Below are 24659 nucleotides of genomic sequence, written 5' to 3'. Positions count from 1 at the left end.
AAAATGTTACTGCCAGAAAGTCAGATTTTAAAAAATGCAATTTGTGGCGAATCTATTTCAGTTTCTGCCTCAGTTTCGGGGCCACAATGCACAAGGGCAGTGTCTCTCAACTGGCAGGCTGTGGCCCGGTACCGGGCCCCGGCATGAATATTCCAGGCCACAAGAGTTTATTAAATCAAATGGTTGCCAAGTATTTTAAACGAAATTCTATATTTGTCAACAAGTCTAGACATACTGCATATCATATCCCATTACTTAATAATACTTAATTTCAAGGATGGATATTAATGTACAAAAGTTAAAAAATAGAAATTAGAATGTTTTGAGCAGGGAATTGGCTTTTATAAAATGAATTTACCATGCTGTGATTTCACAACGGTTGAGAACCACTACACTAGGTGGCCAAAATACACCACATCTTGTTCCATGACCAAGTTTAGTGGCTATTAAGTTAAATTATACTTGATATACACTTGAAAGCCAGAATACAAATATTTTACGCCAAATAGAAATGTAAAGGAGTTTGATACTACTCGTAGATTTTCGTTTATAGACATAGTTAAAGAAGAAACTGTATCATGAAGGATACATTTGATTAAGTGTGTAGCTTGATTTCCTCTTCTTCTCTTGCTTTATGAGCAAAAACAAATATTGAAAATTGCCTCCCCCATGGCGTAGTGGTAACGTCGTGGCTTTATAATCAAGGAATCCCAGGTTCGATACCCGGTGGAGGCACATTGCACAGTGGTTTGGATCCCACTTTAAATTTTAGATCCAGTCCCGATTATCCTATCTATGCAAAAAGTGGACTTAACAAAGAAGTCAAACATTGAAAATTATACTAATTATACAACATATATAGGACAATTACTCAAGTTATTTGAGTGTGTGTGTATATACTATGTAGAAGTATTTAAAAAGTACTGAAATTTGAAGATAACCTTTGGGAAAAACTATCCATTCAAAAATGAAGTAATTCTTGCAAACTGCTTATGTCTAGCTATGAATTCCATGTTGAAAGTTGTACTTTGAATTTAGATATGGGCATCTTTTTACAGTAGAGAGATAATTGAAAGCTGTGAAACAAGAAAAATGCAGCAAGTAATGTATTTTCATTGATTTGAAACACTTTGGGGAAAAAAGCCGAGCCAAAAAAGCCGCGGAAAAAAATCAGTTTTCTTCCCCAAAAAAGCTGTTTTTTTTCTACCACTTCCAACTCTAGTTTGTTGTGAAGAACACAGACTCCAGGAGTTTGCAATCTGCAATATTCGGTAGTGCCAGTTTTATAACCATTGATGCAAGGCTACCAGACGACGTCCGATATACCGATTTAGTTGGGGCAGTCCATCACTTTTAATCCCCGTTCTTGTTTAGTTCCATTTATTGTTTATTTCCCTAGCTAAAATTCGCCTTCCCAAGTAGCACTTCTGGATCCCACACTGGGCAGATGGGTTAAAATATAATGACTCAAATCTAGTACGAGTATCATTTGTAATGTCACCACTGTTTTTTTTACGGGATTCAAAATTACAGGCAATTCACATCTTAATTTGGATGGAAACTCAAATGGACAAAATTGTATAAGTTAACAGAAGGAAAAATCTTAAGCTTGTCATGAAAAGAGATCTTATATTTCTTTGAAATGCCAACCTTTCTTTGACTCCACTTCACCCTGATTCGGAGCGACTACTTACAAAACACAAAATTCTATGAAACAGAATTTGACAAGCGTCATTTGGTGCTTTTCTTACCTCGTGTCGCCTGTTGTTTGTCAGATCATATCGTTCGACCCGTTTCTACACGCGCCACTTTTATAATCTCTTGAATCTCAGCAACACTCCCCTCCCCTCCCCCTCTGGCCTCGCAGGATTTTCATTTGCTCTTGTTCTGGGGGTCAAGATTTTTTTATTGCTTCGTTTCCTTCTTTTGCCTTAGTTTCTGACATCAAGTCAGACATTTTCTTTTTGTAGTTGTAATAGTATTGTTTTCCATTTCTTTTATTGTCCCCAATCACAGGCATGAACTACCAGATTGACCAAGATGATCTAAATATAAATTATAAGGCTGAAGCCATAAAATACCTGATAAAATGACGTCACTATGGCGACTACTTGGCTAAGCATCTACTAATACTTTTATTGATTGACTACAGTGGCGTAGGAACGGTAAGTACAGGTTACATTGTACAGTCACGGACACTTCTGCGTTGTAATGATCGCATTTAAAGTCAAAGGCAACAACACAGAAGTGTCCATGACGTATACCCTTCAAATTCTTCGCAGGGGGGGGGGGGTACAGCAGCCACAAAATCCGTAGATCTAAGTTTTAACCCGCTGCCTCCGTGGCGGAGTCGTTATCACACCGCGCTTCGAGGCTAGGGTTCTCGGGTTCGAATATCGACTTGGCCATGGGTGTTCTTTGTGTATCTCTTCATAAATTCCATCACATCATCACGCATCCTCATCTTCGCGATTAGACAAAAGTGGCAGAAAAGCGAAGTAAAATAAACCAAATCAATCAATTTGACAGATGTAAGGTGCTGCTGTTAAAAGAACATATTTTCTAATAACTGAGCACAAAAAGTTTATATTGTTTACAAACATTATATTCCTTTCCAAAATAATTCAAACCACTTTAGTAATATATACTGAAATATAAATAATCGAATATTGTTCGTCACGTTACGGTTACACAAAAGTGACCTGTATAGTTGTCTGAAGAAAAGGCGCAATTCGTCACGGTTCGGTACGATCAAAACACTTATATCACATTATTACTTAACATTTGAACTAATGTAAAAGGTGAGAGGCCAGAGGGCACCTAGCATTGAACATCAAAAACTACTTGGTTCACCGTACGCTCCAAAGCAACATGTGCACAATTTTTCTTCCCACAGGCATGAATGAACATTCATAAAATGACTGGGCACCCTGATAGCGTAGTGAAAAGGTTGTTGTTTTCTCTCCGTGATTTCACAAGCAGGACCGATTAAATTTTGAACGATCAAACTCCTTGAAATGTAAAGTCTGTTCTTGTCACACATTACATTAAACCTATTCCATCCACTTCCGGTATGTAGCTTTAACGCAAACCTTATCTAATTTTGATTGAGTTACAATGTTTGTGTGTGAAAGTTAACAAAATTGGTCATTTTTTACGTCGAGGCATGCACAATTAGGAAAAGAACTTACCTTACAGGTTCCGATCCACCTCCGTCACTGCAGAAAAGTGTCAAACGTTTCTTTCAACTAACGAAAATAAATCACTTCCACTGTAGTTTCTAAAGCTGCACGTACTTAACTAACAAACAGCACAGTTTGACGAAAACGTTACCATTAATGTGCACTACGTAATTGCACAAAACACGTTAAAAAGTATAAATGTTAACAACCTCGAAGCACAATCAAATCAGACGAAGACTCTTCCCACCGACTTCAATTTCCAAGCACATGCTCCACAACGCCACCTGTTAATCAGGAGACGTACTAAAACATTCGGATGCTGTAAAAGGCAGTTGCTAAGGGTAGAAAGACTGGACTGAAGGAACAACCAAACTTGTCAAAAGATTTATCGATATTTCCGGCAACTGCTGTCGATACAAAGATGACAGTTTGCGGAATGATGAACGGGACCGGCAAAATATACTAGTTTATGGCAGAAAAATCACCACAATCGGTCCATCTGTTTATCCCTGGAAGACGACAATAAAAACTACATGACCTATCAATTGAAAATTGACAGAAATTGGAAAATAACAGAACTGTAAGGATCAATTTCTCTGGAACGAAAGATACATGCAATCAAGGGCGCCCAAGATTGGGGGGCAGGTGGCGTGCCCCTCGCTGAGATATTTGGGAAAAGTTTATGTAATTCGAATGGTGAAATTTCAGCGATAGTTTATTACAAATAATATCTTTTGTGCCGGACTGTCAGTTACAGTAATTAACTGCCATGTCCAACAATATAACGAGACAACGCTTTCACAAGAGACATTAGAATCATTTGGACTGCCATAACTACAGGGGTGTACGAGACGGAAAATATTTGGTCGGGACGGTATGGGAAGTAAATATTAATAATCCTTATGTTCGAGCATTGTGCACACTATTTCCCCTTCAAGTGATTGTTGTTGCACTTTTGGAATAAAAACTGTAAATTTCTATAAATATTAGGCACTTAGAGTGCAGAAAATATGAAGAGTTAACCTCTTTAAATTAGATTCTTCGGAATTTCTCGGGCTGTTCGGTATTACGAAAAGTCGAGAAATCATTTCTCGAAGTCGGAATCTGACCTTGATAATTCACATTCCGTCATTTTGAACTATTGCTTGTTTTACAGTACCCTTCGGAACGTAAAAACATGGATCAGAGGTATCATGAAGGACGGTAAATAATTCTTTATTTATACCTATGACTTCTGACAAAGTACAAAGAACTGTTCATCAACAAAGTGATAGATGGCCGGAAATAAGCAAGGTCGAATTCAGTTTCTATTTAAATAGCAGACTGGAGTCTGAACTTGTAAACAACGCCAAAGTATTTTCAATTCAACTTGAATTTTATGATTTTTAAATTATAATATAATAATAACAACAACAACAATTATAAAAGTCTCTATGAGTGAAGAGGCAAAATATGTAATCTTACTCTGTCCCCTGAGAAAAAACCTGTGGGCGGCCTTGTATGCAATGCTGTTATCGTGCTACAACGATTTCCATCGTCATTCAGTCAGCATAATTATTTACGCGTTATGTGACACGCTCCAGAACTTGAAACTATGCAATTTTTCCAGTTAACATTGCTCTTCATTTGAAGCACTGTTCAAAGCATCTTTGTAGATGCGATGCCGCTCAAGCTTTGGTTTACTTTAAATCGACACATAAGAGAACCATGCCGCAATCGTTATGAATGAATGAATGAACAGAAGTGATCTGGTTTTTTTTTACTGAAAAATGAATTAAAAATAAAGTTCACCTTTTCACAAAAACAAGGGATTGACATGTCACGATAAAACACACATTGGACGCATGGCCTTCACAGCATGTTACGATGGCAGAAGTCCCGCGTTCGAAGCCCAGCTTGATCATGGGTGTTCTTTGTGAGTGTACCTTCATCAATTTCATAATATAATCACTCATCCTCATCGTTGCGATTAGCCAAAAGTTGTGGAAAACGACGCTAAGTAACACAAATCAAGTTAAAATCATCTGAAGGCCATGATTACATCCGGAAAGAAACCTAGGTCTTCCAACAGGCTATTCATATTTTCCACCAAAGATTGATTTATTTTTCCGAACGTATGGTTTTCCTCTAACTCCCGAACTAGTGTCCTCATGAATGGTCAATCAATCGTTTCCAATGTTACAAGAGGTAATTTTCTTGCTTCGCTCTAAGAACTGAAGGATTTCAGTTGATTGATGTATTGAATTGGTGTTTTAAATCCACTTTATGCACATTACGTCTAATTGGGTCTGGACCTACAGCTTAAAGTGGGGTCCGAACTACTTTGTGCCTCCACCGGGTATGGAACCCGGGACTTCTTGATTACAAGGTGGCGATGCTACAGCTACGCCATTGGGGAGCCACTGAAGGATTTTGGTTTTGCATACACAATATTATTTATTTTGCCTGTTTTAAAACTTATCAGTTTTGTATTGAATGGTTTTCATTTTACCGCACAAAAGTAGAAAATTAATATAGAGGGTGGCGCATATTGTATCTACCAATTTGAGTTGGCAACCCTGCCAAAAGGCACTTGTGCATGTGTGACATACCTACATCCGTGGAGAATTGGAAGTCAGGCAATTTGTATGCCATGGAGCTTTGGCTGGTACAGACTCGAATTGCGGCAGTGGAAGCCTTCATCCAAACAGGCACCGAACACTGCACTGGAACAATGAAGATCGCTTGCACTAGAGTGACCATAATATTTTGACCCAAAAACGGGACGTCTCAAGGAAGTCAGTTTACCCCCCTCATGAAAAATCGGCAATCAAAAAACTATTATTATTATTACTAGTAGTTAAACTAGAAAATATATTAGCATTCACCAATTCATTAGAAATTTTCTTTTGAGTTTATGTCGAGATGCAACTGCTGCCTGTCCGTCATCTGGACTAAATTGTAGCAATTGGATTGCTATGGCCAATTAGCCAAATGTGGCAGAAAAGTGACGCTAAATATAAAAAAAATTACAAATTTCTATGAATAACTTGAAACAGTGTTTCCATGACACTAGTTTAAAAAATACCATCGACTTTTTTTTTTTTTGCATGAAATTTAGATCTAATTTTCGAGCTAACTTCTAGATTCTCATAACACGGGACATATTGACGATTTTAAAAATATGGACGTGACGACCGGGACACGTCTCCTACACGGGACTGTCCCAGTCAAAACGGGACGTATGGTCACCCTACCATGCACATGCTCCAAAGAGACACAGCATTCTGAGGTGGGTTAATCAGTGAAGAGCCACGATTAATGTTGTGAACTGTCTGAGTAGCGCAATTAAAATACGCGCTATTCCACAGGACCTTGAACAGTGCATCCAAGCAGGAGGAGGACATTTAGAGGTTGTTATTTTCAAGGTGCACTCATGTCTGTATTTCCGTTGCCATTTGAAGTTGGTAGATACAATATGCGCCACCCTGTGTGTGTGTGTGTGTGTGTGTGTGTATATATATATATATATATATATATATATATATATTTCTATTTCTTCATATATGAATTAAGCGTTTTTCTCTCTTAAAAACAGACGCACCAGGACGAGATGACAGGTGCTGCCTTCCACCCACTCGATGACAATCTCATCATCACCCATGGCAAGGGCCACCTGACCTTCTGGACAAGGAGAAAAGACGGCTTCTTCGAAAGAACGGATATAGTCAAGCCAGTAAGTAGCCTACATCTTCACTAGAACTATAAGTAGAACCATGTAGGATGATTATATTTGAAAGAATTATTATTTCATTGATCATTGTAACGTTTCTGAATTTGCAACTTATTCTGTGACAATGGCATAATTACACACTTACTTTGAAATCTAAATTTGTATTTAAAATTAAAACAACGTCAGAATTATTATTTTGGTTTATGGCAATCCCATAAGACAAATGTGCATCTTGTCACAGTGTAAATATCAGTAAAAAATCAGCCAGAATTTTGAAGACAGTTTTCTAGTGGTGCCATCTATTATTCATTCTGGCTGCCATTAACTCTAGTTATACCTATCTCAACATGAAAATTATAAATTAAAATTATTCACCTGCAATTGAAACCCAAGATTCTTGGATTGCTCTGATAGTATCCCACAGTTGAAATTGATAATACATGAGATAAGTTTAATTTTTATTTTCTTAATAGTCTTACATTTCTGATTACAGGCTTCTCGAACTCACGTAACCAGCTTGCAGTTCGAACAAGATGGTGATGTTGTGACTGCTGACAGTGATGGATTTGTCACAATCTACTCTGTAGACAGTGATGGCGCATATTACGTTCGTACAGAGTTTGAAGTAAGTCATATATTTTCTCGCCAAGATTTGCTTGTCTTCAGATATTGCATTATGTTTCCATAAGTCAACTATTGTGTTCTATAAAGTACATACTGGACTTGAAAGAAACAAAGAAAAAGTTTATATTGGTTTGCAATAAGACATTGGCTCAAATTCTTTGTCAACTTCTGAAGAAGATGACAGACTTCGTTGAAAATTTGAGGATTTAATATTCAATTACAAATTTGCTTTCTTTATCATGAACAGTTGTAGTGTAGGCCATTAAAAATAGATGCATTTATCAATCTAAACTTAGAATTGTACTCTCATATATGTCAGTAAAATACAACATATTTTAATCTTACAGGCTCACAATAAAGGCATAAGCTCGTTGGTCATGTTATCAGAAGGAACACTCCTCTCTGGTGGGGAGAGAGACAGGAAAATCATTGCCTGGGATTCTCTACAAAACTATAAAAAAATTACCGAAACAAAGGTCAGTGTCTTTATTAGATCAAGTAAGAAATTACCTCTTGTCTTAATTTATTTTTATATGATTATTTACTTAAGTATGTTTATATTTGTCACATCGGTGGATTTATCTCAATATTCACCAACCTTTAATTATTTTTTAAAGATAATAAAACTTTTGAGAACAATTCAAAATATATTCATGTATTGTCTTCAGCAAATTTTACAATCAAATTATTATTTACAAGTATTCACAGCTATAACAGTTGAATGCAGTATATGTAAACATCAAAATTCAAAATATTCTGTTGGGTTCTTAATTCAAAAATAAAAATTTTCTCTCCAAGCAATCCAGTCGAGTGCAATATACATTATTCATTTACAAAAATGCAAATCAACTGCACTGCTTTTATGGCTTTTAAATATGTAAATTAAATTTCTTAACGAAATTTTCTTAGTTCAGTTTAGCTATGTCTTGAGCTTCGAGAAACCTTGATTTGTAATAATATATGAAGATAATGTTCTCAGTTCCAAAATTAATTGTCGACATAGCAAATACAGCACATCTTATACCTCTAACATACCATCATGCAATAAGAAAGAGTAGGATACAAATTATTAATATAATTTCTTCTCCACAGTTACCTGAAGCTGCTGGTGGTATTCGTACCATTTACCCTCAGCGTCCTGGAAGAAACGATGGGAATATTTATGTTGGCACAACGAAGAATAACATTCTCGAAGGATCTTTGCAGCGGCGTTTCAACCAGGTTTGTTAGTTTTTCTTTTGTTCATTCTACAGTACAATATTATAAAATCAGAAAGAACTGTTAAATTCCAAATTAAACCTAATTCGAAGATGCAGTAAAGAAGGTTGTTTTCTTTGCAGGTTGTATTTGGCCATACCAAACAATTGTGGGGGCTTGCAGTGCATCCAGATGATGAAATCTTTGCTACTGGTGGCCACGACAAATACGTTGCCCTCTGGAGGAGACGTAAATTACTTTGGAATACACAGGTAGAGCAACAAAAGATATCAAATTTATTGTACAGACACGGGCACTTCTGGGTTGTAATGTTCCCATTTGAAGTCAATGGGAGTGTTACAACCCAGCAGTGTCCGTTACTGTACATAAAATGTTACTTGCACAGAAAGGATAATTGAATTTACTCTTTGATTAATTTCGTTGATCTGCATATTAACACATATTTCAAGTTAATTTTGGTTTAATAAATGAATTTAACTGATTTGGAATCATACCGATTCCAAAATCAATATGTAATCTACTGAACAACATACCAGGTGCAGGTCCATGGAGAGGGTGAGTCAATAGCCCCTCCCAACTGGCAGGTAGGTTTTTGGATATATTATTATGCCTAATATTCTTTCATCACCATGTTTAATGTCAAGAATATTTTCAAATTGTGATTAAAATCAACTTTATCCTCAGATAAGTCAATCGCCACAGGACCTACAGTTTAAATTTAGATCCTAACAAAAGTGCAATATGCCTCAAAATGGGATCGAACCTAAAACCCCTTGAGAGAATAGCTCTATTGCCCATCCAAACAAGGTCAAGAAATAAATATTTACACTCCAGAAAAATATGCATGTTCAATAAACCAGTACAGGGTGGCCACTCTAGGACTATGATAAAATTCAAGTATAATTTCAGGATTTCAAGGCGAACCTTCCAAAAATTCAAGGGGTACAAGCAGGTGTTTTCTTTATTTCAACCTTACGTATTACCACCCATACACATACACATAAATATATTAACAATATAAAGGGTCTTTGTGATTCCAATGTATCCAAAAGCTCTTTCTTAATTCCTTTCAATTAAACGGTATATATACATTTTTAAAATATTTAATTTAAGGTGCAGTGTTTACATTTGCCATTCCAGATACTCAGACTCGAAATACTTAATCTAATCTAGTTTTTACTCACTTTTTTCCTTTTCACACAATAATAACCATCTATTCCAGCCCTGGACACCTATTTCTGTGAAACAATACTCTAATATCTAGAACATGGAAGTCAGTTGTTTGCTTTTTACAGTACGATAAATTGTTATTAAAACAGTGCAAGTGCAGGTTACTTCTCAGTAAGGTGAGGTACCCAATTGAAATTCGTTCCTCCCAACTCTAACTTATGGGCCCGTCACTGCAACACACAGTTATGAGACTCAACATAAATTATGAATTATAAAGATAATCTTACGTGACACAAAAGATCCATTTTCAGAATCAGCAAATTTCATATATTTAAAATAACATTTTAAATACAATGTCACCTGTGCAGACCAGTATTTTCAGATCCACTTCTCGTGCACGTGAAGTTGCAAATTATTTCTAAGATAGAAGACTAGATGGTGTAAAAGTTGGTAATAATGCAACAAGGAAGGAAAGAGGTTCACACTAAGTCTATCAATCCAACCTTCTACTTCTCACCTTTCCATCAGATGAGAATCCGGGAAAAAAACCTTTTGTGTATAAATTAGTACTTTATTCCACTATATTAGACACAAGAATAACTTAAAATTATTAATTAAATGTGAATATCTTTAGAAAAAATGTTATGTATTCTACATATCTTTAATACGAGAAGTGATTTAAAAGTTTTGAATGCAAAAAGTCAAAAAATATTTCTTCATTATTTTTCAGATATTAAATATTTTTTTAGTGTTTCTGGATAGACTTGAGAGTAAAGTTTAAGAAATCTAAATCTGCAGAAATAATTATGAAATATTAGAAATCTTCATAATCATATCTGTAGAGAAGACAAAATTATATCTCTGAGAGTACACATATTTCATTTGGATATGTACCTACGTAAATCTATTCGAACTACAAGATCAATATTTCATACATGAATTAATATCATGCATATATGTACATATCTATCAGTGGCGGTCCCTCCAAGGAACAGAGGGAACAGGCTGTTCCCTCCTACTTATCGTCCATTGAAGCTATTTAAATTATCTATATTAACATAATAAGAACACTTCTTTCTCCCGAAATCAACATTTCCAAAAGTAACGCCGAAGAAAAACATTCACCGTGACCGGGCGTTTGTTTACTTCACCTACCCTCGTCGTTCATCCCTCTGCGGCCTGATGCTGAGTATTTCCGACCACGTGCGAAGGTAAACGATCCTCAGCACGGAAGCTGAACTCTCTAGCTGTTCCCTGCGAGAGACATAGCGAATTTCTTTTCCTTCGAATTCTTGCTATGTGCTAAAGTTTAATTGCGTCGTAGTGATAGTTTTGAGTGTAGTAAGTCCATATTTTCCTTATTTCATTGCAAAATTGCATCTGTCATTCATAACGAACTGGAAAAATGTTCTATAGTCTAAGCGTCTGCTAAATGCTTTGGCTAAACGCTGCAAAATAGCTTCCGAGGGAACAGCTCGCATCCATCTGTTCCACCAGCGCCAAGCCAAGGCCCAAGACGCATGCAGCGGCAGGACAAGAAAGCGAATGTTGCGAGTGTAGGGCTGCGAATGTTGTATGATCGACCGCCTGAAGACGAAGACGAAAGCTTTTAGTTCATTGAACTTTACAGAAAAGACAGCAAACCAATAATATCCTAACTGGATTAAAGACTAAAACGAAATCATACCACAAGGCATTTTCAAACAACTTACTCAGGCAGGTATCCAGGAATTCCTTTCGGAAAGGGGGGGGGGGGGGGCTGAACACCATTTTTTAAAGGGCTATAGATAAAACCTCACAATTGTATGTTTAAGGCCCGTGGTGACAAAACGGGGGGTAGACAAGGCTTAGCATTAAGAGGCCATAGTGTGATAGTGCAGGCAAAAAATCGGGAGCAACTATCCCCTAAATCGTTGCCACTGTTTAAGGCTGTCATTTTCATCAGAACGTGAAATCGGAACACTTTCTACCTATCAACTCCTCTGTTTCCATGCTGTAACGGAACCATCTCAGAATGTGTGTTTGTCCATTTCTTCTCATCAGGTATCAAAACATCTATGTATCAGAAGTGTTTTTACGAAGCTGTTACACATGCACGGGATGCACAATCCACTCGAAAACACGAAATTCAAACTATGGGCTGCAAACTGGACGCTGACAGTTCTGGAATATTTCACTCTGATTTAAGCCTGAACACAACTAATGTGTCTTGTCCTCCCATGTTATGTTTGCGGCTCTTATGCTCCGGAAGTTCCGTTGTCGCCAATGTCTTCAGCTTTGGACCCGAACTAGAACTAGTAGTAGACTTTGTTACTTTATGGTATTTAGTCCTTTTCATTTTCGAATCACTAGATCTTATAAAGCAACCAATGGACACTGACTGATCACTCATCGACTGCATGAATTGCCACACTTACCTCTGAAGTCTTATTAACAGATTCTGTTGTACAGATCAACCGCGAAATTGAAGCCGCGTATTTATACCTTCACTATATTCTATATAATGAGGGTATATAAAAACTATTCGTTAATATTGCCAGTAGTTCGACTCCTTCTCTTATTGCCCGACCCTGTGGCCGAGTGGTTAGCACATCGCGCTGCGACGCCAAGGGTGCCGGGTTCGAATCCCGGTCGGGCTTGGTTGTTTGTGAATGTCCATTCATCAATTTCATCATTTCATCACTCATCCCCATCTTCGCAAATTAGCCAAGAGGCACAAAACGCGAAGTAAAATAAACTAAATCAAATCAAATCAAAAATCCTTCTCTTATTCAATAACGTTCCCTCTCGCGCCTTCCACAGATTAAAAATTACAACGAATCGCCCTACGTGTGATGCTACCTTTGTTGTGCAGCTTCCAAATGCTGACAAGTCTCTACATAGTGTTAAGTTCGGTGCGACAACACCGAAAGAGCAAGAAAAGTTTACGTGCAATATTATCAAAAATAGGATTATAGAACATTCTCCGTCTTGCCTTGATAAGTATTTCTCTCCTTAAATTATCGTCACATCATTCAAGAAGACAAAAACCTAATTTTATGTACTGTAAACTGGAAAAAAAAATCCTGGTTGGGGGGTCCCCTCGAGCTGCCTGATCCCAGTGGCGGCTGGCCAAGTGCAACAAGTGCAGATGTTTTCACCTAATTTTCAAATTAATATTGACATTTTTCATTTGCTTGTTAAATTTAACTATTTCCCAGCAGAACGCACACGATAATACTCAAATAACACGCCGCTCGGCGCTACGCACGTATTGAGTTCGTCCCAACCCAAGAGCAAACACCGCTAGGTTGCGGAAAACTTAGCCGGTTGTCATGGCAACGGTGACGTCACCTAGCGTTGACCTTGAACGGGTGTCGCCTTCTAGATGAAGCAGTTCTCTCGTCGGAGAAAACATCGCATCCAGTGCTTGTGGCAAAATCTTCGCGTTCTCGCGAGATCTTGTTCCGCGTGTGTGTTTCGTGTTTCCTATCGTGTGTTGTGTTCATGTGTTGAGCTGTGGTTTCTACAATGAACCCAGTAAATGACTTAGTGTGTAATTTGTTGCAGACACCATTTTCCAGATGGACGGATGAAGACAAAAAAGACGTTTTAAATTGGGAGGGGGGGGGAACTGGCACTTACTATTTGTTTTCATTGCCTATATATATACTTCTTCACCTGTTATTTTAGGCACGAGCCGCTACTGCCTGATCCCCACCTTGGATACGCGCTATTAACAATACAGGATTATAGAACATTCTCCATCTTGTCTCGATAATTATTTATCTCGAATTATCATCACATTATTCAAGAAGCCAAAAACCTACGTAATTTTATCTAGTGTAAACAGAAAAATATCCTGAAAGGAGGGGGGCTCGAGCCCCTGATGCCCACCTTGAATACCTGCTATTTACAATAATAGGGTTATATGTAGAACATTCTCCGTCTTGCCTCGATAATTATTTCTCCTTAAATTAACATCACATTATTTCATTTCACACCACAAGAAACAAAAAATCTCATTTTATCTAGTGTAAACCGAAAACATTCGGGGGGCTCGAGCCCCCTAAGCCCTCCCCCCCCCCCCTGGATAGGTGCCTCAAGTTACTACAACTCTGTAAAATGATTAACTGGATACTCTTCCAGAGGCAAATTATTATTGTCCTTGTTTGTTCCTGAGAAGAGAGTTTGGAACACTTTGGGTTTTGTCACAATTTCTACAAATCTAGCGGACGTCATGAAAAAACTCGGCCATCTGAATGTAATCATTTCATTGAGGACGTTTGAATTACAAGAATACTCAACTATACAAAAAAAAGTCAATGTAATATACAAATAGAGAGATGAAACAGGATTCGACCAAACATTTATTTCCTCTGATCACTCATAAATTGCTTTATTATTTTTTTTCTTTGTTGTGCATCTACAATTTTGTTTTTAATGTTTTCTTTACATTATATCATATTTGCTTTAACAATGTTATTGTCATAATTTTAACGTGCTTCATATATGTCACTTCTGACCATTTGTAACATATGTATCGTATATTTATTTAGTTCATTTCAGTAAGGGTTGAATTTTACTTTGTCTACTGCATTATATTACGACAGGCATGGAAGGTTTGGGGGGGGGGGGGGGGCAAGTGCAGGTCACCTGTTCCCCTGCTTGATTTAGCACCGCACGCCACTGATATCTATATTATTTTAGGTGAATGCTGCCGACAGTTACCGTTTGAATTCACATGCATGCTCTCATTTCTTTTCCAGCTCCAGTTTGAATGTGTGTCCATGTGTTTCAATCCTTTTGGGACAGTTGTAGCAGTAGGAACGAATGAAGGCCACCTTGTTGTCTTAAACACAGACAGTGGAGCTCATGTTGCCACAATTCGGGTTTGTGGATCACCGCTAAGCTGTATGAGTTACAACCCATGTGAGTTCTTACCTAGAAATTTGAGAAAATTTCTAGAGTTAGTTTAAAAAACAGTAATACTAATAATTACAAGTAATGATATTAATATTACTAATGTTTAATAATGCAGACTCACTAATCTAAATTCTTCTCAATACAAAGATTCATTTTTTAAAAAAATGATGGTTCTATTATAATCTTTTATTCTTCTATTAACTCCTTGTTTTTCTTAACAATTCCTTTAATCAAACCAAGATAGTAGCAATTTCATTCTCTTTTTACATAATTTTTCAAGTTTTTTTTTTTTTACTATTACTTTCCAAGAAGAAAGCGTTTATTCATTAAAGAACCAGTTGGTACTCAAAATATTTTTTAAAAAAATGACATTACTTCTTATTTTATTATTATTTTTAGTTTGGATAGTTTACAGATTTTATTAAGTACAGTATTCAAAAAGGTGTCTAATGTTTTTGTGCATTTGCTACTTTGTTCTTCACCAACTCACATGTTTTCTTCAGGAGGAATACAAAGAAAAAGGAATAAAATTGCCAATTTATGCATTTGTAATATAACATGGAAAAAATATTTTTAAGGTTCAGCATATAAATAATTAATTGTTTAGGGTGTAGATTTACAAATGCATAAATGTACCTTCCAAATACAGACTGTCATTTTTATGTTTATTTTCAGTGGGCGACATGATTGCAATAGGATCTCAGAATGGGAGTGTATACTTGTTCCGAGTAACCCGAGATGGTTTTAACTACAAGAAATTCAACAAGATTAGAGGATCACAACCTCTTACACACCTTGACTGGAGTACAGATGGAAACTTCCTTCAGACCGTTACCTCAGATTATGATCTCACATACTGTAAGTGTTATTCATCTCTTGCTTGGATGTGAAAGTTGTTTTTAAAAAAGTAATCAAACCTATTACGCTATTGCTAGTACATTGGGAGACTATTTATAGTCAACCTCAGCATGTACGAAATCGACTTCAAACTTTACAAGCTGTATATTCCCCATTGAATGTACATAAAATTTGCACAACTGTTTGCTTTACTCTTTCTTGTGTTCTGGCAGTTACAGATAGTGTTGTAGTGTTGCACAACAATCAAATATTTTCAAAGAAAACTTTTTAAGAAAATAAAGGGGGGCATGGGAATGTTTGCATTTTAAATAAAACTCAGAGCACTGGTGGACATGAGAGGAACATCTATTATAGCTCAAAGAAAAATGCAGATCTTGGAGAATTAGAGCCAATCAGAGATAACAGTGCTGACATCTGTGGTGGAGTGGTTAGCACAGCATGCTATGATGCTGTGGGTCCTGGGTTCGAACCACAGCCTGGGCATGGACGTTCTTTGTGAGTATCCCCTTTATCAATTTCATCAGATCATCACTCATCCTCATTGTTGCAATTAGCCAAAAGTGGCAGAGAAGTGACACTAAGATAAAGGTAAATGGAATTGTAAATGTCTCTCATTCTGTCAGATACACTCTTGCGCATTGTTGGTCAAACATTCTTCTCCAATTAAATCAGATAGTTGGTACATTCCTCTTTCAATATCCCAATAAATAGTTTCTAAGAACATATTTGCAATAAATTTATGGTACTCATAAATTTAAAAAAAAAAACATATTTATTTCATTTTCACCATGCATGCCCGTTAATTCTCATCATTTGAATTTATGATTTGAATGCAATGTAAATGTTTCTACATATCTCAAATGTGCATTACTCTGTAACATTGTAGTTAAAAAATGGTTCTTTCATAATTTCGTGGTATTTTTTTTATTCTTTAGGGGATGTGAGGACTCTCTCCACAGAAAAGAGTGCCATAGCTATGAAGGATGTAAAATGGTACACACAGACTTGTACTTTGGGTTATCTGGTGGCAGGTATGGGTCATTTCCTTCCCAAATAAAATAACATTAATATAAATTATGTACATGTAAGGTGAAACTACACATCAATATTTCAAGCTATTGATAGTGATTTAACATACATATGGAGATTTTATATTTTAAAATGTAAACATTTTTAAGATACAATTTTGGTTGTTCAAAGTTCAATCTTACATTTTCGACATTGCAATTACAATTCTGTTCATATTGCATTTCCTTCCTTTGCTCTGTTTATGACAAAGAAAACATGTTAGCTGCTTTCCACTAGTAAATGCATAACATACTTCCATTAAATAAACTGCAACTTGTATTACATACGTACAAGCATATTATAAGCAATGATACTATAAAAATTATATTTACGAAATTTCTTAATACTTTTTAATCTGTCATATTAATATACTTACAGAATATTCTTGCAGATAAGTACCCACTTAAAATATATTTTTCATAAACTTTGAAGACTAAAACAGTGCCTACCTCTTCCATATTCCAGGTATGTGGAACAACAGGTATTACCCTATGACTTCAGCAATTGTAACAGCCCACAGATCTTCATCACATGAGCTGTTGGTCTCTGGTGATTCAGATGGTCACTTGAGGCTTTTCAGGTAAGAACATGAATTCTACAAATATTTAAATTGTAAAGTATATTAATGAGAATCAAGTTATTTTCCCTCAATCATTGGAAAGATAAATAGGAGTTATTTGTGGTGATAATGTTTGGATATACAACATTTTTCTAATTTACCTTATATTCTGAAAATAAATGTGTAAACAATGGATAAACAAAACACAAAGCCCTGGGAAATAAAAGCAAATGATATGTTCAAGTGCATTGTCCTATGCTGACAAGAAGCACTACATCAGAACATGGTTTAAAACATATGCAACTTTGATGTACAATAGTCAACAGTATCTGCAGGTGATATGTTCCAAGACCTTCATTGGAAGCATTAAACTAAGGATAGTAGTGAACTCTTCATATAAATTGTTTTTCGTTTACTTATCGTCATAAAAGCAGAGGGATATAATTCCAATGTATCAAATTTACAGGAGAGAAGAAATAATGCATTCCTAGGAAACTGTCTGACTCTTAAAAATAGTCAGTAAACTATAGATATGTGACTCAACCATGCTGCTGAGGATTAGAAGTGGGGATATGCCGAGCCGATATGACTCCAAATAATCTATTCAGAGGATGTACATTAATTAAAACCAAGAACTCATATACTTAAGCTTTCACTGATAATTTAAACAATAAAATAAATAAATAAAAAAAGACTATTGTGAGTATTCACAAGATTCTCAGTACTATATAGTTTCTGCAATGATATGATGTGACTGTGACCAGGCCCCCTCAAATCAAATGGAATTGTATCATAAACATGGGTAAGATAAAGACAGAAATCTGATTCAGCAAGCATTTAATTTATTTTTCTTACACAAAAGCAGAATATTGCAACTTACGTTCTGTAACTTTTGTATTTTTCAAAGTTAACTTTTCCAATCTCAAGGTCACTTTTTTAAACATTGAAATGTAATAAACATTTTAGCAAAAACGAAAGCTTTGCATTGAGAAGCACTATTCCTGATATCACATCCAGAGCTAACTCGAGATTTCTGCACCCAAAGGTGATAATAGATTCTGAGCCCCCAACCCCCCCCCCCCCTCTCTCTCTCTCTTCCCTGGTTGGGATACAACAAATATATTTTGTTTTTTTAAGTGTAGCAAAGCTCACTAAGACTAACGTGCATTTGGCATTATTTTTTTCTCTGTTCTATGGAGAATTTACAGTGCATTACTATGTAGTAGTAGTCCTTTGTATGTAGTAGTGTAGTGTAGTGTAGTATTCCAATCATCAGGACACTTGACCATCATGTTGGAGACTGTGGAATTGTTCCAACCTTGTTCCTTCCTAAATCAGCTCCAGGGTCTCTAAAAAATGGGTACCTGGAGCTAAAAGCAGTCAGAGCATGGTACTGATTACACTACCTCCATAAAAATGGTGCCCACTTCTGTGGCAGAGTGGTTAGCACCCGGACAAAGCTGACCAGAAGATAGCCATCCTACCTTACATCGGAAATCTCTCCGGAATAATAAGCCGAATAATAACAGACTGGTGTATGTGGAAATCTAACACACAAAATGCTTTCCTGTCTTCGCCAGCATCCATTTTCTCTTGTAGTTATTATGCAGGAGTGTTACCAACCGTATCTGAAATGAGATGAAATAAAACAATGAGTTACATTGATATAACCTTTAGAGTTTCATTAAACGTGATTTACGTGTCTAAAATCGGGAAGATCATTTGTAATAACCCTGTATTAGGGTGCCAATAATTGCACAGGGTACAATGGCAATTCTCTTCTGACTTCTTCTCCTTTTTGTTCATTCAGCACCCTCTTTGCCTCGGCTTCCTCCATATGTACCATTCTTACACAGAGCACCAGTTATTTACTTGTCTTGAGCTTCATGAAGCTAAATTAAAAAGTAAGGAAGACTGACAACAAAATTGTCACAATTTGGTACTAATTCTTCAATCAGTTACTTGAAATTCTCTGTGTGGGTATTTCTAATAACAATTTTTGATAAAAGAAAATTACCCTGATCTAAATTTAATTTACTTTCTTTCAGGTATCCGTGTATTAGTCCAAAGTCTGAATACAATGAAGACAAAGTGTACAGTTCTCATGTTGCAACAGCACGATTTATGTACCATGATAAATGCTTAGTAACAGTTGGTGGTACAGATGCAGGTCTCATGCTGTGGGAAATTGTGGACGACTAATCTTGGCACAAAATAAACTATGAGGACCAAATGAAGTTTTGCTACATGTAGCAAGAAGAAAAAACACATTAGAAAGTGAACATATGAAGCACAAAGTATGTGAAAAGCTTTTCGTGTGCATAAAATATGTATCTTATTTTTGTTTTGAATTTCCAGTCTGATAAAAAAATGGAAATTTGAAAACAAATATGCAGAAATAACGTACTGTACCATGGACACCACACAATAGTATTCTCGCAGCTGTGTAATATAGTTCAGAGAATTCATGATGGTGATGTGTACGGTACTATATTTAATGCTGAATGTTCCTATTTCACGAACTTGTGCTTTTGGATTCGACTTACAGTGATACTTTCATTGTCAGTGATGAAAAAAGTGAAAAAAATTAGCCAGGACAACTTGCATCTTGGTGGCATAAAAGAACAATTCAGTTTTTCTAATGTCTCCTTCATGTAATTTCAAAGACAATGGACAAATGTTGAATATTCAACAGCGTGTATGTGTGTGTGTGTGTGTACATATAAATATATTACAGAGATGTATTTGTAGATTTAATTTTTCTTCTTCAAAAAGTAAAAACCATTATGACTGTGAAGCTTATAGAATAATTAAAAAAATAATATTGTAGTTCTAGAGAAAAAATACATACATATATATATATATGAAGTGTTTGTTACTTAATACAACTAAAAATTATTGACCATTAATCTGTTAATTTGTTAAAAATGTAGATTATAAAGTGTTACAATGTATATGATCTATTTAAACCTACCAAGTGTTATTGTTTGATAGGTAAAAATGTGTTACATAATATCAGTTTTATATTTTGCTTTTGTGAAAATAAAGAATTTTATTATAGCATTGGAAATGTAGAAATACTATTTAATTTGATGTTGTAACTAAAAAAAAAAGAAAATAAGATGTAAATATTATGTTTCGATAAATTAGTGTTTAATCAGAATTATTCTCCAATGTGACTCATATATTTCTAATATTAGATAACATAAATCATTAATATATTTAGAAATGATGTTCCAATAGACTTTTATTTGTTACTTACTCTCCATTATGGGACTGTGTGATGTTTGTTTAATGTTTCACTTCATAATTCTTGTAAGTCATGTATAAAACCAGTGGCGTATGCTGGGTTCAAACCCTGGGCTCTCTCTTCATACTGTAATGCTCGAATGTGAGGCTCTTTTTTGTTTAAATTTTTGGATTTTGAAGTGATGCAGGTGCAGATTGACAGGGAGAGGCAATGGGGTGACTGCCCCTCCCAACTACCAGGCTTTTGGATATATTATGCCTAATATTTTTGAAGACTCAAATATTGTCATTTATCACCAAGTTTAACAGGCTAGATAATAGTTTTTAAAGTTTGATTTAAGTCAGCTTTGTGTTCAAGGCACGCTAATCAGAACTGCACTTATAGAGTTTAAATTTTGATCTGAACATTCAATATGCATTAAAAGGGGAATCGAATCAGAATCCCTTAAGAGAATAGGTTATTATTTTATTTGTTGATTCAGTTTATTTCTCATATCTAATCGACCAGTTTACGGTGGCAATAGGAGGAATTATGATAACAACATACACTAATGACCATCTACTAGGGATCCTGTGTTTGAATCCTGACCTGGGCATGAGTGTTCTTTGTGAGTGTTCAGTCATCAATTTGCAGGACATAAAAATAATATTATGTCCAAATCTTATTTCTACTTCCCCAGTGGACATATCTGAAACAAAAGGGAGTATACCAGCGACAAGATCTTTACAATCATGTCACAATCCATGCTTTGTCTTTTCTTTTAGCCTGAGGAAATTTTATGGTAGGAAAGTTGGGGTAAACAAACAATTTTCTCAAACCTTTTTCAAGTACCCATTTTGTTTGTTCGGCCATTGAAAACAATTTTGTGTGGAAATACATAACTGTAGTGAATAATAAGTGATGCAAGTTCAAAATTCGAAAAGTAGATGCATAATTGAACTTACAGTTATACGAAAAAAAATAATTAATAATAATAAACCCTAACACAATTTTGAAGCATTTAGCATAATTTCAGAGCTTAAGCAGCACCTTTTATTATCCTCAATCCACATGACGACAGGAAGGAGGGGACAAAATCAAAATCTGAAATATTCTATGTTATTTTAATAGGTTTATGCGTATTTAAATATGTTATTGTTCAAAGGGAAGGGGGCAAAAGCCTCTTGCTCAACCTTGTGCATGGACCTGCTAAATGCAATGGATAGTACAAGCGATATGTGTGACTGTCATTTAACACATTTTTCAAACCTTGCTCGGCTTACCATATCTTTTTCCTACAATCCAAAAAGGCTGTGAGTCACCACTGATTATACATTAAACACAAAATAAAAGTTAACGAAGGGTTATGAGGAAAATGTACATAAAGGATAATTCCAAAAAAAATGTAATGGACTAAAACTTCGCTGCCACCTTATTTTTAAAATTATTAAAATATAGTTTCACTAGTATATATCTGTAAATATGTTGCAACTTACCTCCATTATACATACAGTGATGGACAAAAGTAATCATACAGTGGAACTGAAAGGAAGAAAGGATGAATTGCAGCAGCTAGGAATACAATAAGGAAGTCAAAACTGTTAATGCTTTACCATATATGCACCAAACGATATATTGACAACAAAAATAAATAACAGATGCTGCTTGTAGAAAAATAAAATACAAAACATTCTCAATACCCGCTTCTTTGGTTGGACAAAAGTATTCATACACCAACATAAAAGTTCACTTTGAAGAAACGAAAGAAACAAATACCATGTCGTCATAATTTAGTATGCATTCCTCTGTTATGGAGAATAGCTGTCAAGTCTCTTTTGCACAGAATGAACAAGAGGCGTGGTTATTTCAGATGTAATATTGTGCCACTCATGCAAAATGACGTCTTTCAGTCTATTCTTGCTTGTTATGTCATGTTTTCGGAGTCTGGTTTCCAAATGGCTCCAAAGATGTTCAATGGGGTTAAGGTTGGGGTACTGAGGTGGAGTTTTGAGTGTGTGGGGAGTATTATATAACAACCAAAGGCGGACAATCTCAGCTGTATGTTTAGGGTCGTTGTCCTGCTGGAAGTAAAAATCATTCCCAAGACCCAAATGATCGATACTCTGCTGCAAATTGTTCTTCAGAATATCCAAATAGACAAATCTATCCATAGTTCCCTCAATAAAGACGAGTTCTCCAACACCTGAGCCTGACATACAGCCCCAGACTATAACGCCACCACCTCCATGTTTAACTGTGGCCAAGAGATTTCGAGACTCAAGCTCAGTATTGGGCTTTCTCCACACCAAAATTCTACCATCACTATGGATAATATTACATATACTCTCGTCCGTAAACAACACTTTAGCCCAGAAGTCCAAACTTTTACTCACATACTCCTTTGCAAATGTTAATCTGGCCTTCTTGTTCTTCTTACTGATGTATGGCTTCCTTCTAGGTACCCTAGCTCTGTACCCTGCTCGGTTGAAAAGCCTTGTTTTCCCAAGTGTTCGTGAACATGTGCCGACACTGCTGACGATGTTAATTTTGGGTTTTTCTTGATCATTCTCAACAGTCCTTGTTTCTCTCTCGAAGTAAGTTTCTGAGGACGCCCAACCCTTTCCATATTAACCAGCACTTTTGTGTCTTTATATCGTTTGATGACACTTTGCACAGTCGCACGACTTCTCCCAACTATGTCTGCGATTTCAGAATATGATTTCTTATTGTGGTACTAGGGGGTATCAAAAAGTTTTAATTATCCCCATGAAATAATTGAGGCAGAAAGTAGAGTTTTATATCTGTTTATTGTGACTTCTCTACATAGTCCCCATGCAGAGTTACACATTTCTCCCAGCGCTTTTTGATCTGTCGAAGACCATCATTGTAGAACTCTGCAGATTGCATGGCAAACTAGCGCTCCACCTGCAATATGACATCGTTAGTGTTGTCAAAATGGCAACCCCGAAGTGGATTCTTCATATGTGGGAAAAGGAAAAAGTCACTTGGTGCTAGATTGGGAGAATAGGGTGGGTGCGGTAATAATTCATAGCCACAACGGTGAGCTTCAAGAACCGCTGCTTGCGATGAATGAGCGGGTGCATTGTCCGCAAGGAGACGGATCCCTTTGGAGAGCATGCCGCGACGTTTTTCCTTCACAGCATCTCGTAACTTCCTCAGAAGTGAGCAGTAGTATGTCCCAGTGATAGTTTCTCCCTTCCGAAGGTAGTCTGTAAGGATGACCCCATGACAATCCCAAAACACTGAGAGCATGACCTTCCCAGCAGACTTTTGCACCTTTGCTTTTTTGGGGGGAGGGGACGAGGGGTGCTTCCATTGTTTGCTCATCTCTTTTGCCTCAGGATCATATAGGTAGATCCAACATTCATCCATAGTTATCATACGGGCAAAAAAATCTTCCTCGTTTTGTTCCAAAATGTTCAACATCTGACTCGACATGTCATGCCGTGTTTGTCTCTGAAGAGGAGTGAGCAAATGCCGAACCCAGCGGGCCGACACCTTAGACATATGCAATTCCTTATGAATAATATTCCAAACACTACCATAACTTAGTCCACTTTGTCGCATGATGTTTTGGATAGTTATGCGTCGATCTTCCAGTATCAGATCCTCGATTTTCTTCACTCTGGCGGCGTCATCCGTGGATGATGGGCGTCCAGATCTAGGTTCATCTGTAACAGACATGTGACCTGTTTGGAAATGTCTCTTCCACCTCACAATAGTGTCATAGGATGGGCAATCACCACCATACACAACTTTCATTTCTTCATGAATTTGGCGGGCGTTGTGACCCTTAAAATGCAGAAACTTAATAACGCTGCAAGCTTCGATCTTCTCCATTTTGCACTTTACTGACAACTAGCGCCACCTATAAAGAACAGAAATAACACACATTAATAATTTTCACTACAGAACACATAGAAGGTCTAATGACTACAGAAGCAAAGTTTCATCGAAATCACTAAATAAATTCTGGGGGATAATTAAAACTTTTTGATATCCCCTCGTATAATGATATCATAATTCTCCTCTGTTTGATCGTGGTTTCCTTCCCTTTGCGGCCCATTTGACTTCCTGCAGCATGCAAACACCAAACCAACCACTTCCTTACAC

The 24659-nt window shown here is 36.4% G+C and overlaps 2 protein-coding genes across 5 annotated transcripts in view; one reads left to right on the top strand and one right to left on the bottom strand.

Annotated features, from left to right (window-relative positions):
- The window catches only part of DCX-EMAP (Doublecortin-domain-containing echinoderm-microtubule-associated protein), a 142518-nt gene extending 122165 nt beyond the window's left edge, over positions 1 to 20353 (top strand). For all 4 annotated transcript variants that reach the window (XM_083120672.1, XM_083120673.1, XM_083120675.1 and 1 more), the window contains exons 9-18: positions 6760 to 6897; positions 7388 to 7519; positions 7866 to 7994; positions 8611 to 8739; positions 8859 to 8987; positions 14655 to 14817; positions 15487 to 15669; positions 16605 to 16700; positions 17203 to 17317; positions 19345 to 20353. In XM_083120672.1, coding sequence (XP_082976798.1) covers positions 6760 to 6897; positions 7388 to 7519; positions 7866 to 7994; positions 8611 to 8739; positions 8859 to 8987; positions 14655 to 14817; positions 15487 to 15669; positions 16605 to 16700; positions 17203 to 17317; positions 19345 to 19498 — 1368 coding nt within the window. In that variant the 3' untranslated portion in view covers positions 19499 to 20353. The remainder of the gene's footprint in view (positions 1 to 6759; positions 6898 to 7387; positions 7520 to 7865; positions 7995 to 8610; positions 8740 to 8858; positions 8988 to 14654; positions 14818 to 15486; positions 15670 to 16604; positions 16701 to 17202; positions 17318 to 19344) is intronic.
- Positions 20354 to 23438: 3085 nt separating this feature from the next.
- LOC145986959 (histone-lysine N-methyltransferase SETMAR-like) lies at positions 23439 to 24386 on the bottom strand. Its single transcript, XM_083121423.1, has one exon. It carries the CDS (start codon positions 24384 to 24386, stop codon positions 23439 to 23441), a length of 948 nt encoding a protein of 315 aa, XP_082977549.1.
- Positions 24387 to 24659: the final 273 nt, after the last annotated feature.

The sequence above is a fragment of the Lepisma saccharinum genome, chromosome 4 (genome assembly GCF_977018435.1).
Source record: "Lepisma saccharinum chromosome 4, izLepSacc3.1, whole genome shotgun sequence".
NCBI lineage: Eukaryota > Metazoa > Arthropoda > Insecta > Zygentoma > Lepismatidae > Lepisma > Lepisma saccharinum.
Note: the sequence above shows the minus strand (reverse complement) of the source record. Positions and strands in the feature narration are given on the sequence as shown.